The following is a 19,233-nucleotide window of genomic DNA, read 5'->3' as shown; positions in this document are numbered from 1 at the left end:
GCAAGTTGAAGCAAGTGTCACCTTCTTTTGAACTGAAAGGGGATAACACTGTCACCCACACCTAATTGATCCAGCAGCTGGACATGAGACACACACGTGCACACAAACTGTATATATATATATATATATATATATATATATATATATATATATATATATATATATATATATATATATATATATATATATATATATTATACATTCATGCAATGGGTACACATAGACTTAGCCGTTTTAGGCTTGGCTACTCTCCCATTCTGCGTCAACAATATACAGGTAGTACTCGACTTGCGACCAGATTTGAGCCCCAAATTTCTATTGCTAAGCGAGACATTTGTTAAGTGAATTTTGCCCAATTTTAGGACATTTCTTGCCCCAGTTGTACAGTGAATCACTGCAGTTAAGTTAGTAATACAGTTGTTAAGTGAATCTGGCTTCCCCATTGACTTGGTTTGTGGGAAGGTCGCAAAAAGGGATCTCGTGACCCCGGGATGCTGCAATTGTCATAAATATGAACCAGCTGCCAAGCATCCAAATTTTCATCACGTGACACATGCTGCGCAAGTGTGAAAAATGATCATGAATCACTTTTTTTTAGAGCTGTTGTAACTTTGAACAGTCACTAAACAAACAGTTGTAAGTCGAGGACTAGCTGAATATATTTCACACATCTTTTCTGTTAAAACAATTGCAGTGAAGTTTCTTGTAAGCTTTTCCTGTAGAAACACTTGAATGCAAGTTTCTCTCTTCCTTATTGTAAAGCTATTTTTTCCTCTTACATCTGCCTACCCGTTTTCCAACCTCTTATCATAAGCTCATCTGCCTCTTCGGCTTTATCTTTAGGCTGCTGCCAGGCACCAGTGTTCCTATCTAATAAATATACATGTGGAAGAGTTCCTGAAGACTGGAGGGATACCAGAATGGCTGAATGGCTTAGAATACATTCCTCAAAGGCTGAAAAATCTGAACGAAATCAACAAACTGCTTGCACACCGACCTTGGCTGGTTTCCAAAGAGCACATTCAGGTATATACTTATATATACAGGGCTTTTTTTCTCATAGAACGGTCAGAACGGAGTTCCGGCACCTTTTTTGGATGGAACCTTGTAGGGTAGGCAAGGCGGGTTATATGACATGTGTGAGTTCCGGCACCTTTTTCTTTTACAAAAAACCACTGTGTATATATATATATATATATATATATATATATATATATATATATATATATATATATATATATATATATATATATATATATATATATATATATATATATACATACATACATATATATATATATATATATATATATATATATATATATATATATATATATATATATTAGAATTGGCTAGAGTGGCAAGCCAGATGTTCAAGCATTTACATGTGCCAAAATTTTACAGCATTTGCTAGGATTTGATGGTCTCCTTACAACTTTATTTGAGCTCTGTGTCAACTTTCTGGAAATCAGACATCACCAAGTCAAGGAATAGAAAAGCAGTTAGAATATTTATAAATCTGGCTTCTCTCCTGTTGATACTGCCTCCTGAAGCTGTTTTTCCTGTTTGGTTGTGGGGGTTTGGGGGCTTTTTTTATTAAAAGATCTGTCAGGCCATTGGGAAGTGTGTTTGTTTACTTCTTTTCAAAGGAGGAAAAGATTTTGCAGGTCCGGTTTGTCATACAGGTGAACAAAACTGCACCTACGGAAACTCCTCTTTGCATATCTAAGTCATGTTGTAATGCCTGGGAAAGGATAAGTTACCCCTTCTAGAGGGAGTGAGACAGAGCTAAACAGAAAAGGTTGTGTTTTTTTTTAAATGCTTTTGGCTTTTTTAAGAAAGGAACTGATTCAGGTTAACAGTTTGGCATAGAGCAAATATGGCTTGCCTTCCTGACATTCCACTTTGAAATTTAATACGATTAAACTGTAAAATACCTTAAAGCAGGCGTGCACAAGGCTAGGGACCACCCTTGCCTTTTCAATAGCACACAGAGGCAAGATTCCAGTAATTGGCAAGGCTAGAGTACAGTCACCTTTGATTTAAATTAATTTACTTTTTAAAAGTAACCTCTCTAAATGAGTTAAATATAATTAATATGATTACTGCCTCTTTATTTACGATGCTTCCCTTTCATATAAAAAAATACATATCTTTCACCTTTGGAAGGACTCTGGCTTTGTGGATGAAATGTAACTGAGGAACCTTTATCTGTAAATAGGAAACATGGCCAACATGCAGTGTTTGAGATTTGTAATCCTCATTTTTATTCTAAATTTGGGGAACGAGAATCCCCGAGGTTTTTCACTTAAAAAAGAATCTGCCTGAGATATTATAATCAAACGAATTATAATCCTGGTTAAACACCAAAGGGTCCCGTCTTTCCATTTTGATTTATATTTTACAGTGGAAAGGTTGGGGAAAATGCAGTATCTCTAAATTAAAAAGGTAAAGGTAAAGGTTCCCCTGCACATGCGTGCTAGTCGTTTCCGACTCTAGGGGCCGGTGCTCATCTCCGTTTCAAAGCCGAAGAGCCAGCGCTTGTCCGAGGACGTCTCCGTGGTCATGTGGCCGGCATGACTAGATGCCAAAGGCGCACGGAACGCTGTTACCTTCCCACCGTAGTGGTCCCTATTTTTCTACTTGCATTTTTACGTGCTTTCGAACTGCTAGGTTGGCAGAAGCTGGGACAAGTAACAGGCGCTTACTCTGTTACGTGGCACTCGGGATTCGACCTGCCAAACTGCCGACCTTCCGATCGACAAGCTCAGCGTCCTAACCCACTGAGCCAAATTAGGCTGTAACAATTCAAGGAGATTAGGCTAGAAAGCTTTCTGGCGTGCTTTGGCTTTGCTGCTTCCAACTCAGAAATTAAAACTTAACCGAGGACTCTGCCTGTTTCTTGTGCCCATATATGAAACGTTAATTCATATGTGTAGTGTTTTTCCTTCTTGTTTTGTTTCAGAAACTTGTGAAGACAGGGGAAAACAATTGGTCTCTTCCTGAACTAGTGCATGCCGTGGTCCTTTTGGCACATTATCACTCCCTGGCAAGTTTTGTTTTTGGCAGTGGCATCAATCCAGAGAGAGATTTTGGGACCTCAAACGGCTACCGACTCATATCAGTTAACAACTTCTGTGTCTGTGATCTTGCCAATGACAACAACATTGAAAACGCAGCCCTCAAAAGTAACAGCTTTGGGGTGAGTTGTTCTTTTCTTGTCTCTCCTCTCACTTTTGTTAATGTTATAAAAGCTGGCTTGGAAAGGGAGATCATTTCGGCTTGCGGTTTTCTCTGGAGTCTATCAATGCTCGGAATGCGGGAACCAAAACGTGGGAACCAAATCCCAGCAGAACTAGGATCAAGTGTTGGGTGGAGAACAGGGATGTTAGTTGTAGGGCAGGGCCAGTTCTCAGGGGTTCAGGGGCAGGCAGTTGGTAAAGATCCTGAAAAAAATGACCCATAGGAAGTGCCAGGAAATGGAGGGGACAACATTTCCCAACAATTTGGTGGAGCAGTGGGCTAATGCCTCCTTAAGTAACACCAGCTGCCTGCAATTAGTGCAGGTTCGAGTCCCACCAGGCTCAAGGTTGACTCAGCCTTCCATCCTTCCGAGGTAGGTAAAATGAGGACCCAGATTGTTGGGGGCAATAAGCTGACTTTGTAATAATGCCGCTTGGGGGGGGGGTGAAAGCCCTAATAAGCAGGCATATACATAGAATGAAGGCTACTGCTAAGCTTGTAAGCCGCCCTGAGTCTTCGGAGAAGGGCGGGATATAAATGGAATTAAAAAAATTTTTTTTTCTTTTAAATTGCTGGGCAATAGTGATTTCCTTCTTCTATAGAAAATATAATTGAGTCCCAAACTGGAAAGAAAAATAATTTTTTCCCTAAAACTTCAGAAAATTTCATTAATACAGGTAAATACGTAAATAAACTGCAAAAGAGAAAAAGAAAAGAAAAAATAGAAAGTGCAGAAAGGAAAAAAAGAAGAAGAAAGAGAAGAAAGAGAAAATAAAAATAAAATATAGTAAAGAAAAAATATATAAAGAAAGGAATTCCCTTTCACAACAAGTATAAACAATTTTAGTAATTTATCACCATCTCTTAAAATACAAGAAACAATGTCTTTATTTGCAGCTCATTCCTTATCTATAAACAAATTCTTACACTCCTCATTCAGTCCTGGTCAGCAAAAGTCTATTAATGGGTTACCAGAAATAACAACGTACCTGTTTTAAGCTTGATTTTAAAAACCATTTTAAATTCATTCCTTTTATTTGTAACAATCTTGATCTTTAATTCTTTCAAACTATAATTCTGGAGCTTTCCATTTTTTCTTGGGCCCTTCTCACAAAATCTTTCAGAACTTTAAAAAGTGTCTTTTGTAAATTCAGTATAAGAGAGTTATTGCTCTTTTGGTTTACCATTTATGCATCCCCTATTATTATTTAAGACATTGGCTGGTTTCATTTGTAAATCCAGTCTAGCATCTTTTTCCATATCATTCTTGTAGCTTATCATTTTAAATCCACTTTCAGATTTGTGTCAGTCTTATCCAGTAAAACTTGTTCTTCTTCCATAACATCTTTTAAACACAGTCTATTTACAGAGGCAGACACTCTTAAAATTAACTTCTGGATCCATTGTTCAAAAATATCCTCCAAAACATCCAGTGTTCAAATATTTTGTTCCATTCTGTGGTAACAAATGTAAGTGTTCTTCTCTTATAATTGTAATCTTTAATTTCTTTTGGTTCCCTCTAGCAAGGCTTTTCAACCAGTGGTACGGGTACCACCTGTGGTACATTGGCACCTGGCAGGTGGTACGCGACCATCCTAGAAAAGTGGTAGCCAGGGAGGGGAATGAGCTGAACCAGTGGCAGCACTGCACAAGCCTGAGCGAGAGACGGCTGGAGCTGGACCGATCAGCTGGAATGTTGCAGCATCTCCAGGGTCTTGTGATTTACATTCAGATGCTTGGCAACTGATTCATATTTACGATGGTCACATGTCCCAGGGTCATGTGAAGTGACCAAAACCTGCTGCAACCACCCAGCAGACGGGGGGGAGGGGGGGATAGAAACCAAACACCCCCCACCCCACCCCCACTGCCAATCCTCAGTGCCATTGAACTTCAAACAGTCACTAAGCGAACTGTTGTAAGTCGAGGACTACCTGTACTTCATCACTTTTTTCCTTTTTTTTTTGGTCATCAAGTTTTTGACACCTTGCTAGGCGACTGGTGGTACTCAGATGTTGCCATATCCTAAAAGTGGTACAATGGGTGAAAAGGTTGAAAAGCCCTGCCCTCTAGTGTCCAAGATTCAATTTGCCATCTTATCATTTCTTTTAAGACAGCTTTTTCTAATAAGGATTGTAACGATAATTTGAAAAAAAATATTTCAAATCATCTGGACCCTTTGTCCATTTATTGAAACTTTCTGAAATCAATATTCTCATCACCATTAAACTTGTTTTGAAACTTCTTTCAATAAGGATTAAAGTAGACTCACCTTGTCATGACATCAAATTTGTTGTTCAGAAGGTTCTTAAGAGTTGAATAACAGCTAAGGAGCAATTTCAAAAGGTGATTAAGAAATACATTTCCACAGAACTTTGTGTCCATAAGGCTATATTATGGCTGTGAACTTGATGGAAATCCCCCGACTCCCAGCCATTCCAATCATGAGCGGTCTACTCATGAGGAGCTGCTGTCTGGAGTGCAAGTGGATGATCCCATAATCTCTCCTTTATCAGGAGAAGCTTGGTTAGCCAGAAAAAAAAACCCATCTGGTCACCAATCTGTTCTAGTTGCTTTAATTTGAATTTTTGCATGAAGCAGGAATTTGAATTCAATAGCCTAAATGGTATTTTCAGCTCTATGGTGTATTTTAACTATTTTCTTAATAATTATCCACGATGGCTAGGGAAGAATACAATTGCTTCCTCTCCAATTTGATGAAAAATTATTCATAAACATCCTTGGAATATAATGTTTGAGCCAGCTGGGTGTTGTCATTTTTGAAAAATAATACATAAAGTTTCAGATGGATCCACAGCTAGGTCTTTCTGTCTTTTTGTACAATATACATGGTTTGAAGATTTCACTCATTCAAAATACATAGGCATACCCTGAAAACATTTCTCTTTTGACCCTGACCATTCATCATGTTGTTCATAATTTTTATTGACTAGATATTGACTAGATTTTTTACCTCGGGCATTATGATTAATTCCTTTTAACTTTTGTATTTTTTGTATTTTATACATCTGCCCTGTTCACTGCCCTGAGTCCTTCGGGAGAAGGGCAGTATATAAATAAAATTAATAATAATAATAATAATAATAATAATAATAATAATAATAATAATAATAATAATAATAATAATAACAACAACAACAACATCTTGGATATCTGATTTGAAGAGGATTGCTTTTTTTTGTCAGCTGTTAGCATTTTGCTGTTGCATTTTCGCCTATTTTGTGATCCCACCAGTTATCATACTCTCATTCACTGGGTTTGCTTCTTTGTTTGATTCTCCTCCTTGAGGAGAGGTGTTTTCTCTGTCAGCTGTGCTTATAGTGTCTCTGTTGTTGTGATCACTGAATCTTCCCCACTTTCGAACTGGTTTGGCTACTTGCATTTGTGATCTTCATTCTTCTAAGCACTGCTGCACATTTGCAGCTGCTACACAGAAATGCCAGGCTGTTGTAGAGACAAAAATCAGAATGCAAATTGCAAATTGTGACTGAAGATCAAGGGTCATTTGTTTTCATTTTTGTTTTTTAAGGCAATGCCAGTAAAAAGCTTTCATTTAAAATATAGTAAATGTGTAATTCCCTTACCTACTACTTCCACTTCCATATCAAGCCCCTATCAATTTTTGCATAATCGTGACATAGGGAGTGTTTGTAATTGAAAGAATTGCAGACAAGTTCCAGTAATCATTTTAATGTTTTTTTCTATAATTTTATTAAAAGGTTTTTTGGGAGAAAAGATTAAAAACTAATACAGGCCATCCCATTGAATTCAATTGATGTTGTTCCCTCACTTTTTCATACAATCCACATTCATCATCCACTGATGTTATTTCAGCTTCTCATATGACACACACTTCCTCAATATCCTGTTTTCACTACATCCAACTTGGTTTTATGTTTCTTCTGACATATTCAGCTGTTGCTTCTAGTAATAGGCAGAAGCATGGTTTTATTCGCGGCCACCACAGGTAGCGGGAAAGGATGGATTGTTGTTATTGTTATTGTTTTGACATAACCTAGCCCAGAATAGAACATGAGTATCCCTCTTCCCTCCCTCCAAAAAATTTGAGTATAAAATATAAAAAGTAGAATGGTGCTATAGAATAGAATAGAGCAGGCATGTCAAACTCGCAATGTCACGTGATGCCGCACGACGTATCGTGACTTTTTTCCCATTGCCAGCAACGGGGTGGATGCGGTTTCGGCGTGACACATCCGGCCCGCGGGCCAGCAGTTTGACATGCCTGGAATAGAGTATAGAATAGGGATGAGCTCCCATCACATGCTCCAACTCCTGCTGACCTAGCAGTTTGAAAGCAGGCAACCGTGAGTAGATAAACAGGTACCACTTCAGTGGGCAAGTTTAATGGGAACGTGGAAGGAGCCGCCAATTGGGCATCCCCTGGGCTAAAGTGGAGTCACTGTTGAAGCCTTTCCACCCCGCTTCCCTGCTCCCGACCTGAATGCAGTACAAGTAGAATAGTGAGCAAAAATTAATTTCATCTCAGAAGAGCGTCAATAACTTGTAACATTCTTCCTACTTGTGGTCTGTTCTAGCTCTCCAATTCATTAAGTGAGCTGGAAGCCTTGATGGACAGAATGAAGAGACTGCAGGAGGATGATGAGGCTTCCCCAGAAGAAATGGATACACGCTTTGAGAAAGAAAAATCAGAGAGCCTACTAGTTGTTACTGAAGGTATTGCCCTCTGTGTGCTCCAGGGGAGCTCCTTTCATAATTCAGATCAGTCCCCTGAATTAAAAAAAAAATCCAGTAAACTACAAAAAGTGGTTCTCACGTGCTGGAGGATTGTTCTGAGCCAGTTTATGCATGCAGGGAAATCTGCTTTCTTCGGACTCAGTCATTTCAGAGTATTCTAAGTGGGACACCCTTTACATCTTCCTCTACTCTGGTAATAAATCTTTAATGATAAAAAGTCTGGAAGGCTTTTAGCTCCTCTCTCTCTGACATGCTAACTTTGCAAAAAGAAAATGAAAACGAAAATTAAAAGGTGTATAAAGAGTTCTGGAGCGTTCAAATGCCTAATTCATCACTGGGAATATGAAATGACATATTCCAAAAAAAAAAAAAAGAGCTGTGCCCCAGGTAGCTGAGTAAAATCTTGGGAGCCTTTAGAGCAGAATTTCTCAACCTCAGCAACTTGGAGATGTCTGAACTTCCAACACCTGGAGTTCCCCAGCCAGCCATGCGGTAACAGGGGCCACATGTAACACTTTTGCTCTGCGAACTGCATTGGGTGCCAGTTTGCTTCCAGGCCCAATTCAAGGTGTTGGTTATGATCTTTAAAGCCATACATGTCATGGGCACAGGCTACTTAGGGAAACATCTTGATCCCATTGCATCAGCCTGTCCCACCCCGGTCAGGGAGAAAAGGTATCTTGCTAAGTTTCAGCATTCTGACTGGCGAGGTCCAAGAAGAAAGCCTTCTTTGCCATCACCCCTGCTCTGTAGATTATTATTCCTTTGGGAGGTGAGGCAGGCCCTTACTGTTCTGGAATTCCGAAAAGGAGTAAAACATGCAGCCTTGGGTGAGGAGCACAGAGGAGCAGGCAGTCGCGGGGCTGGTTAGCAGCCTGAAAGCACTTCCTTTGCCTTTTAATAAAGTATAAGTTTTTTAATCAGCCTTGATTTTTTTTTAAAAAAAAAAACTTCTACTAGGACTGTGAGAGGGATCTCGGAGTCCTAGTAAGTAGACAATCACTTCAATATGAGCCAGTAGTGTGCTGCAGCTGCCAAAAAAGCCAACACAGTGCTAGGCTGCATTAACAGAGGGATAGAATCAAGATCACGTGAAGTACTAATACCACTTTACAATGCCTTGGTAAGGCCACACTTGGAATACTGCATCCAGTTTTGGTCATCATGATGTAAAAAAGATGTTGAGACTCTAGAAAGAGTACAGAGAAGAGCAACAAAGATGATTGGGGGACTGGAGGCTAAAACATATAGGGAACGGTTGCTGGAATTGGGTATGTGTAGTTTAATGAAGAGAAGAGTGAGGGGTGACATGATAGCAGTGTTCCAATATCTCAGGGGTTGCCACAAAGAAGAGGGAGTCAAGCTATTCTCCATAGCACCTGAAAGCAGGACAAGAAGCAATGGATGGAAACTAGTCAGAGAAGCAACCTAGAACTAAGGAGAAACTTCCTGACAGTTAGAACAATTAAGCAGTGGAACAACCTGCCTCCAGAAGTGGTGAATGCTACAACACTGGAAGTTTTTAAGAGGAGACTGGACAGCCATTTGCCTGAAATGGTATAGGGTTTCCTGCCTGAACAGGGGGTTGGACTAGATGACCTCCAAGGTCCCTTCCAACTTACTTACTTCATCATCATCATCATCATCATTATTTATTTATTTATTTATTTATTTATTTATTTATTTATTTATTTATTTATTTATTTATTTATTATTTTGCTCTGCAAGGGAGATGAACACTTCCGAAATGTGGTAAATAAATAAATTCACAGCAAAGCTAGAAATCCCCCCTCCCCCCAGTGAAATGGTACGTGTTATGCTCTCAGCCCCCAGGCACTTGCTGGGTAGGGACCTTGGCCTGGCATTTTATTTGAATGTGAAGTCACTTCACTTCCTCCAACAGAGTTCTGTGCCAGTTCTTCAGCCTAGACATCCACCCAATGTTTAAACATCAACTCCCTTAATCTCTTAACAAGCATGTTCAGTGTTGAGAATTCTGGGAGATAACATTTACATATGCGGAAGATGCCTCAGATGGAGAAAGCTGGATTGGTGGGAAGAAGGAGAAAGTTGCCTCTAGAACAGACATGTCAAACACAAGGCCCGGGGGCCGGATCCGGTCCGCGAAGTGGTTTCATGCGGCCCGTGAAGCCATCCTGGAAACAGTGAGGGAACGGCCCCCACTGCCTTGGCCCTGGCCCAGAGACCCTCCTCCTGCCAGAGACCCTCAGATCTGTCCCACTCCTGCCCAGGCCCCCATAGGCACCCTTGATGCGAACGATGTAGAGCTGGCCACGCCCACCCAGTAGGCCATACGCACTTTAGCCATGCCCACCCAGTAGGCCACGCCCACCCAGTAGGCCACACCCACCCAGCCCCCTGAGGGCAACCACAATGCTGATGCGGCCCTCAATGAAATTGAGTTTGACACCCCTGCTCTAGAAGTTGGGGATGCTCCAACACGGGAGGTTTTTTAAGAAGAGAACCATTTATTTGAAATGGTATAGGGTTTCCTGCCTGAGCAGAGGGTTGGACTAGAAGACCTCCAAGGTCTCTTCCAACTCTGTTATTTTGTTAAACCCAAAATCTAGGCTTTAAATTATTGTAGAATAAAAGTTACTGCGTGCTTCCTAGGATAGCACAGAAATCCCCATGAAGGAATTACGTATGTTGGTATCTTTGTGATGCACAAGTTATTACAATGTCTTAAAAAAGGCTGCATTTCATACCCTTCTATTATTTTTAAAAATAATATTTTTGAAGCAAATTATCTCAGGCAGCAAACATTTTCTTATGTCACTCAAAATGGAAAAGGCAAAGGATACAGGCTGTAAAGATAAGGCAGGTAAAGACTTTTTTTTACTGCTTAGTTTCTGCTTTTAATAATCTGTTCATTTTTTTAAAAAAATGCTGTCACAGACTTCCAGAAAAGAGATGACAGGAATCGGTCACAAAACAAAGAGTAATTCAAGGCTTGACAACTTTAATTTCTTAAACTGCATTAAGAAACTATTTGGATGCTGGCCAATTAGATTTCTTCCCACATAGTTATGTTTTAATTGGCTAATGAGCCAGAATAAAAATAAAGGTATCTTTGTGATAGTTGGGTGGTGAACTCAAGGGTTTCTTTTTAATGGGGCTAGTAATAGACCCAGAGCAGGTTCCCCACCCAATTTCATTAGGATGATTGGGAGTCAGCCCAGATGGGGAATCGAGATAATTTGCAAACAACTTTGTAGCAGTCAACCTTCAAAAAGGATAGTTAGTGAACTTAAATCCTTTGAACATTGAGTTGGCAGAGAGTAGCAAATGGATGGAGGCTTTCTGGATAAGAGAAATACCCTGCCTTTATTGGTACTGATAGTCCTCTACTTATAACCCTTTCCTTAATTGTTGTTTGAAGTTACAGCAGCACTGACAAAGTGACTTACAACTGGTCCTTGCGCTTACAACCATTGCAACATTCTCATAGTCATGTGATCAAAATAAGGGTGCTTGGCAATTGGCATGTATTGACAATAGTTGCACTGTCCAGAGGTCGTGTGATCACCATTTGTGACCTGCACTGGCTTCCACCAAGCAAACTCAGTGGGCCAAGCTCAATTTGCTTACCAACCATATGCCTTACAGGCAAAAAAATTGGGCACGACTCACTTAATGACCGTATCACTTAGCAATGGAAGGTCTGGTCTGGTCCAAACTGTAGTTGTAAGTCAAGGACTACTTGTATTGCTGGATCTTTTCCATATTGCTCAGGAAATTGAAGAATTTGGCTTTTATCCAGATATCTTTTTTCATCAGCTTTACTCAAATGGCACTAAGGTAGAATCAAACTTGCTTGATCTTGTTTTTCTTCTCCTGAGCTGTGGACGAATCTTTATTTGCCCCTGTTGATCTAGTGGGGATATGACCACACGAGCCCAGGCTATGGCATTCATTAGATTGACATTCTATTTCAAAACCAGGGGTATCTCTCTTGGCACGATCCCTATAGTTTGCGTGGACTTTTCCTTAGTAACAGCTAAACGCTAAAAATTTGCAATACTGCATTCTAATGGCCCCTGAAGATCCCTTTATATAGAGATCCTAAAACCTTGAATATCTCCAGTACTCACCCAGTGAATTGGAAATGATTCGTGGAAGCTCAGCTGACTGGTGTTCTGAACTGAATGGTCCATCATCATTCAGAAGCATTTCAGGAATAATTGGAGTTTAATACCGTGGTGAAAGACTTAGTTTACAAAAATATATATGTTTAAAATGAATCCCTCACTGTTACCTGCAAATTCTCTTTCAGGTTGTCTTTTTTTTTTTTTTTTTTGCTAGGCATGGACCCACGGTTGCATTTTGAACTTCCTGTTTCTTTAGTTCATTGCGGTCTCTCTTAAAATTGTCCAACTTTGGGCCACATGTCAAAACAACATCTCCAACTGAGAACGAACCAACTCTGTTTTTGCCTTCAACTGAATTTCATAATGTTTGATGTAGCTCAGACAATAACAGTTCCCTTTTTAAATTCAGAAGTAAAATTAGGTTGGGAGAAGCCAATGGGGGACCCAGGGCTTTTTTTCTCATAGAACGCTCAGAACGGAGTTCCGGCACCTTTTTTGGATGGAACCTTGTAGGGTAGTCAAGGCGGGTTGTATGACATGTGTGAGTTCCGGCACCTTTTTCTTTTACAAAAAAAGCACTGGGGGGACCAGTCCGGGCTTATGCCCCATTTGGCATCACATAATTGTTTTGAGATGAATCTGAGAAGGAAAAAAAAGGTACATTTTACTATCTTTTCCTTTTCTTTAACAGCTTTTGACGACGAATTAGTTTCCACGGCTGATGTTTCCTGCTACGTTGAAGACCCTGGGTTTGGTTACAAAGATTTTGCAAGACGGGGGGAAGATCATCTTCCGACATTTCGAGCCCAGGTTAGTTACATGAATAACTTATTGATGGAGAACCAAAATAAGAAGCAGAGCTGCCTTTTGGAGTGAGCCTCCTGGCTTTTGTTCAAAATTAACTCTTTTTTCCGTTACACCTCTGAACACAGGAATAACGTTCTGTCCAGTCCACAATTGAAAGCGTGACCTGGTTGCTACTTTCTGACAGTCGCACCAGGAATCTTCCAAGCCTTACCTAGAGAGGCCTGGGATTGTCCTTGTGACCTTTGGGCATGCAAAGCACATTCTCTGCCATTGAGTTATGATCTTTGTCCATGATTAATACATTCCTAAAGAAGCAGTATTGTTGGAGAAAAGATAGCTCAAAAGATTCTACACTTATATGAATCTAAGGCAGGGGTAGGCAACCTTGGCTCTTTGATGACTCGTGGACTTCAACTCCCAGAATTCCTGAGCCAGCATGGCTCAGCTTGGAAACTTCTCTCTTTCCCCTCAGCACAGCTGGCTCAGGAATTCTGGGAGTTGAAGTCCACGAGTCCTAAAAGAGCCAAGGTTGCCTACCCCTGGTTTAGTTGTAGAAAAAGAACTGCTGGACTATAAATAAATTTGTGGAATTAATTTCTTTTATAGGACTATACTTGGGAAAATCATGGATTCTCCCTTGTGAACAGACTGTATTCTGACATTGGACATCTCCTGGATGAGAAATTTCGGATGGTCTACAACCTCACCTATAACACCATGGCCAGCCATGAAGATGTTGACACCAGAATGTTAAGAAGAGCTTTATTTAATTACGTTCACTGTATGTTTGGCATCAGGTATGTTATACACTGGCTGGATAATGGCTGTATTCAGTGGATTCCCGACTTGTAGTTGTCACACACTATAATCAGTGGATGTTATGTACTGTAGTTACTTTATGTTGGTAAAATTAAATATGATGCAATAGAGGAGAGATAAATATTACCCTCTGAGTGAGAGAACCTCAGTATATGTTAACTTGTATTTCCCCCGAGTACAACCAGATAGAAGTGCATTAATGAGTATGCATTTTTAATTAAAGAACAGAAATAAACACAGTCAAAAGTAATATGATGGCATCCGCTCTAGGTTAATAATCAGTCACTGTTTGTTTTTTCCCAAGAACCGAAATGCTGTAGGATCAGCAGGTGTTTTTTTTTTTCCTTTTAGGGGCAGAGTAAATATGTTGTTAAGGGACGTGGTGGCTCAGTGGGTTAAGACGCTGAGCTTGTCGATCAGAAGGTCAGCAGTTTGGTGGATCAAATCCCGAGTGCCGCATAACAGAGTGAGCGCCTGTTACTCGTCCCAGCTTCTGCCAACCTAGCAGTTCGAAAGCACGTAAAAATGCAAGTAGAAAAATAGGGACCACTACTGTGGGAAGGTAACAGCGTTCTGTGCACCTTTGGCATCTAGTCATGCCGGCCACATGACCACGTAGACGTCCTCGGACAAACGCTGGCTCTTCGGCTTTGAAACGGAGATGAGCACCGGCCCCTAGAGTTGGAAATGACTAGCACGCATGTGCAGGGGAACCTTTACTTTTACCTAAATATGTTGTTAAGTATGCCTTGTTATTTAAGACAGGCAGTTCTTGACATATGACCCCTACTGAACTCCAAATTTCTGTTGCTAAGTGAGACACTTAATAAGTGACTTTTCCACATTTCACGACCTTTCTGGACCCAGTTGTTAAATGAATCGCTGCAGTTGTTAAGTAAGTAACACAGTCACACAAGGTGATCACTTGACCCAGGGACTCTGCAACCGTCATAAATATGAGCCAGTTGCCAAGTGCCTGAATTTTGATCACATGACCCAGAGGATGCTGTAGTGGTCGTAAGTGCAAAAAAGGGGTCATAAGTCACTTTTTTCAGTAACGTCAAATGGTCACTAAATGAATAGTTGTAAATCAAGGACTACCAGTATTCTTTTAATAGTTAACTCTACTTTTCCTTCCCTGCTGAAGTCCTAATGAAAATTTCTAAAAATGCTGCAAATTGGGGACAAAATAATTGGAAGAAATCTCACTTCATTATTTCCGTTAGGTAGTTAACTGAGATGTCAGGACATTCCAGTACCTGGACTTGACCAAATGCAAACCATCAAAAAGCAAATAATTCAAAACAAAACCCGTTAATAATCTTAAAACTACTTCATATCAGTTTAATGAAATAGATTCAGGAAACTCAGATTGCTCTAGTACAGGGCTAGGAAACCTTGGCTCTTTTATGACTCATGGACTTCAACTCCCAGAATTACTGAGGCAGCTGGCTCAGGAATTCTGGGAGTTGAAGTCCACGAGTCATAAAAGAGCCAAGGTTTGCCTACCCCTGCGCTAGTACAATGCCCCTTCTTATGTTTTCTAGTGAAAAGGCTAAGTTAAACCAGAAAAGTCTTACCCACAATGACCTACACAGCTTTGACTCAGGACATGTGAAAGACATAGATACACCTCCTGGAAAAGCATTTGTTTAGTGGAACACAAGATAGGTGAGATTAGGCCTTTCTTGGATAATACTTAGGTGGGTGAAGAGACTCTGCTTAGCTTTGCTGTGCTTTTAAATATAGGGTAGAAGGTTTGAACTACTTAATTTAAAAAAAATGGATTTCATTTAATGTAATTTTAAAAATGTGTCTTTTAGTTTTGTTTTGTTTTCTAGTTTTTTGGCAACCTTAGCAGGCATAACAAAAACCTACTACATTGGGCACAATCATTTAACTTTAAATCTTGTATCCTGTATTCTTATTTTTGTTGCCCTGTACACCGCCCTGAGTCCTACGGGAGAAGGGCGGTATATAAATTAAATAAATAAATAAATAAATAAATAAATAAATAAATAAATAAATAAATAAATAAATAAATAGAATAGAATAGAATTAAAATATATTGGTAAATAGTCAAAATCTAAATAATCAAAATCAAATGATGGGTCAGCTAGTTTGGCCCTTATTCTTTCATACTCAGAAGAACAATTGTCCATGGTGAGTGAAACTCTCTTTGCCTATTCAGGATTGTTTAGCAACTTACATTCCTGGCTCAGGCATCACTCAGCATCCAGCCTGACTTTATTAAGTGGTTGTTCATTGCACAGAGAAGGGAGCCCCAAAAAGTCACATTAAAAAATTGCAAGGCTTCAGGTGGTGGCCATCCTGATTTGTTTGACACCTCCTGTGGATTTCTTTGATGGAGGCTAAACACTTATAACAGGGGTGTCAAACTCGCAATGTCATGTGACATGTCGCAACCTATCGTGACTTTTTTTGCCATTTCCAGCAATGGGGTGGGCGCGATTTCGCTACGCTGCATCCAGCCCATGGGGCCGGCAGTTTGACACCCCTGACTTATAACATATATTTTGAATGGAAGGTGAGAGAAGGACAGCTACTTTCTCTTTGCTTACTAATTTTTTTTCTGTTCTGCATGAATTCTGGAGTATAGTTTATTCAGGGACATTCCTATACACACACACACACACATACAGTGCAAAATACAATCATATGTTTGCAATATCTCTTCAACCCCACTTTTGCAGTATTCTTCACAGAACCTTTAAGATGGATGACTGTTACCGAACTGTGGGTGAAATTTTGCTGACTAAATGACCTGAGATTCTTGTGAATCTGATTCCACAAAAATCTTAAAAATCATTTCCATGAAACAAATTCTTCTAAGAGGTTTCAACTCACAACTGAAATTGTGAATTCAGCTCCTAATGATATTTTCTCCATCCTAACAACAACAACAACAACAACAACAACAACAACAACAACAACAATAATAATAATAATAATAATAATAATAATAATAATAATAAAAGTTGGAAGGGACCTTGGAGGTCACCTAGTCCAACCCCCTGCTCAGGTAGGAAACCCTATACCAGTCCAGTCTCTTCTTAAAAACTTCCAGTGTCGGAGGATTCACCACTCCTGGAGGCAGGTTGTTCTACTGGTTAATTGTTCTGTCAGGAAGTTTCTCCTGTCGTAAATACGCTAGGTGAATTTGGTCCTAAGATTTTTTAATGAAAATTGGCTCTTTTCAGATGCATTTCAGGTTAAAAGTTTGACAAAGCTAACTGAACTACATCATACTGAAATGGTAAGATTTACAATCAGGCATTTTTATCCTGATGCACAGTTTTAAGGGATTTTTCAAACCACCACCACCACCACCCGCAAAAAAGGAAAGGAATTGCTTTTTAAAAATATCTCATGCTCAGCAAAGCTTTTCTCATTTAGATATGATGACTATGATTATGGGGAAGTTAATCAACTACTTGAACGGAACCTGAAGATTTACATTAAGACAGTGACCTGCTACCCAGAGAGAACTACCAAGCGCATGTACGACAGCTACTGGCGCCAGTTCAAGCACTCAGAAAAGGTGAGTCCCTCAAACACATTAGCACACATCCTTTTTGTACCTAACCTGGGAAATTGCATTTCTGCAGAAGCAAACTGTCACATCCATATGCTAAGTACATCCTTCCATTGCATTGATATTCTGCGCGACGACACGAGTGAAGCATTGGAGTGATCACCCTTCTTCAAAACCGGTGGGTGGAATGGTTGGTCTACGTTTAAAAGAAAGGAGATGGGGTGGAAATTCTGCTTTAAGGCAGTGGCAGATGACAAGGATTCCGTAACATCTGGCTCTGAACTAATTCTGTGACCGTTTCTTCTCACATTTTAACATTCCAGGTCATGCTGCAAGTGATGTAAACTGAGCTGGCACTGCTGAACTTTTTATTTATTTGTAAAAATTATCTAGGCACCTTGAAACCATCTAGATCAGGGGTAGGCAACCTTGGCTCTTTTATGACTCGGGGACTTCAACTCCCAGAATTCCTGAGCCAGGATAGCTCAGCTTGGAAACCTCTCCATTTCTCCTCAGCATGGCAGGCTCAGGAATTCTGGGAGTTGAAGTCCACGAGTCATAAAAGAGCCAAGGTTGCCTACCCCTGATCTAGATTCTAGGCACCTTCTAGAAATTAAGCATTAAAAACATGAGAGCAATAAAAAAACTAATCACGGCTAGAATGAAATGTTCTAAAAATGAGATGTAGTATTATGATTGTCCCTCAAAGGCCTCTCCAAAGAGCCGTGTTTTCACTAGCTCCCAGAAGGCCATGAGTGCGGGGGAGGACACAGGCACTTCAGGATTCCAGAGGAGGGGGCGGCCATAGACGATGCTTACCAACAGATCTCCTGGTAGCTGGGGACACTCAACAGGTGCTCCTTCATTTTCTGGGGAAGACAGGTGGAAAGCATTTGGGAAAGGCTATTTCTAAGACACTCAAGCTCTGAGGCAGGTTGAGGCCTTCTAAGTCGTGTCCTACACCTTATTATAGTCACAACCAGCATCTTGAATTGCACACAGAAACCTGTTGGTACCCAAAGTATAAAGTGGCATTATTTTAGACCAATCACTAAAGGTGTAATGTGGCTGCACTGGGACCAAGCCCTAATTTGACAGGCTGCTACATTCTGGACCCTCTGAAGTTTCCAGGTGGTCGTCGAGGGTTACCGTAATCTCATTCCTTTAAACCTCACCACCCCACCTCTTGAAAGATCAAGCCGCTCTTTGAAAAAAGATCTTAATACTACGAGCGGCTCTCTCCGTCCATGTATTACCAATTTGTTTGTCTCAAAAGTGCTTTTTTTTTCAAAAGGCAACTGGGCTGTTCTTTTGAGGAGGAAGAAGAAGACGACATTTTACTTCTCATCCAAGAAGCTTCATCAGTTGTGATGGTGTGTGTGTGTGTGTGTGTGTGTGTGTGTGTGTGTGTGTAAATGGAAGCCGCCTTTACACACAAACCCCACCATCCCAACTGAGGAAGCCTCCTCCTCCTCCTCCTCCTCCAAAAACAAAAACCAGTCCAGTTACCTTTTGAAAAAGCACCTTTGAGACAGCCATGGCCTAGATGCCTAAGAATCTCCACAGGCATTCACCAGTTTGGTTCAATGTTCCCTTAGGTCCACGTGAATCTTCTTCTGATGGAGGCTCGCATGCAGGCTGAACTGCTCTACGCCTTTCGTGCCATCACCCGTCACTTGACCTGATGGGCCCAGTGCAGTCGTACGAGCGAAGCTTCCAAATAAGACGAGCAGTAAACTGCTGCCCTATTGGGTGGCATCAGGCCTATTGGATTCCGAGGTTGGAAAGCCGAAGCTGTATACTGTATCTGGCAGCTGTTACCGTGCAATCATCCCTCGCTCTTTTCTCTGTCCGTCTAGCTATTTCTTGATGCTTAACTCGACTAGCGATAGCAAACATAACACTGTGGAACGCTTCTGCTGAAGTGGCTCCCCATCGAAGTATTGCTCGCAAACCCTA

The 19,233-nt window shown here is 40.5% G+C and overlaps 1 protein-coding gene across 2 annotated transcripts in view; it reads left to right on the top strand.

Moving 5' to 3' along the window:
* SESN3 (sestrin 3) overlaps positions 1-19,233 on the top strand; it is a 72,876-nt gene extending 53,643 nt beyond the window's left edge. For both annotated transcript variants that reach the window (XM_083361951.1, XM_083361952.1), the window contains exons 4-10: positions 844-1,026; positions 2,966-3,202; positions 7,821-7,959; positions 12,784-12,902; positions 13,506-13,696; positions 17,136-17,280; positions 18,873-19,233. In XM_083361951.1, the coding sequence (XP_083218077.1) occupies positions 844-1,026; positions 2,966-3,202; positions 7,821-7,959; positions 12,784-12,902; positions 13,506-13,696; positions 17,136-17,280; positions 18,873-18,959 (1,101 nt within the window). In that variant the 3' untranslated portion in view covers positions 18,960-19,233. The remainder of the gene's footprint in view (positions 1-843; positions 1,027-2,965; positions 3,203-7,820; positions 7,960-12,783; positions 12,903-13,505; positions 13,697-17,135; positions 17,281-18,872) is intronic.

The sequence above is a fragment of the Vipera ursinii genome (genome assembly GCF_947247035.1).
Source record: "Vipera ursinii genome assembly, chromosome: 4".
NCBI classification, from domain to species: domain Eukaryota; kingdom Metazoa; phylum Chordata; class Lepidosauria; order Squamata; family Viperidae; genus Vipera; species Vipera ursinii.
The sequence above is the reverse complement of the archived record's forward strand: the minus strand, read 5'-3'. Positions and strand labels throughout refer to the sequence as shown.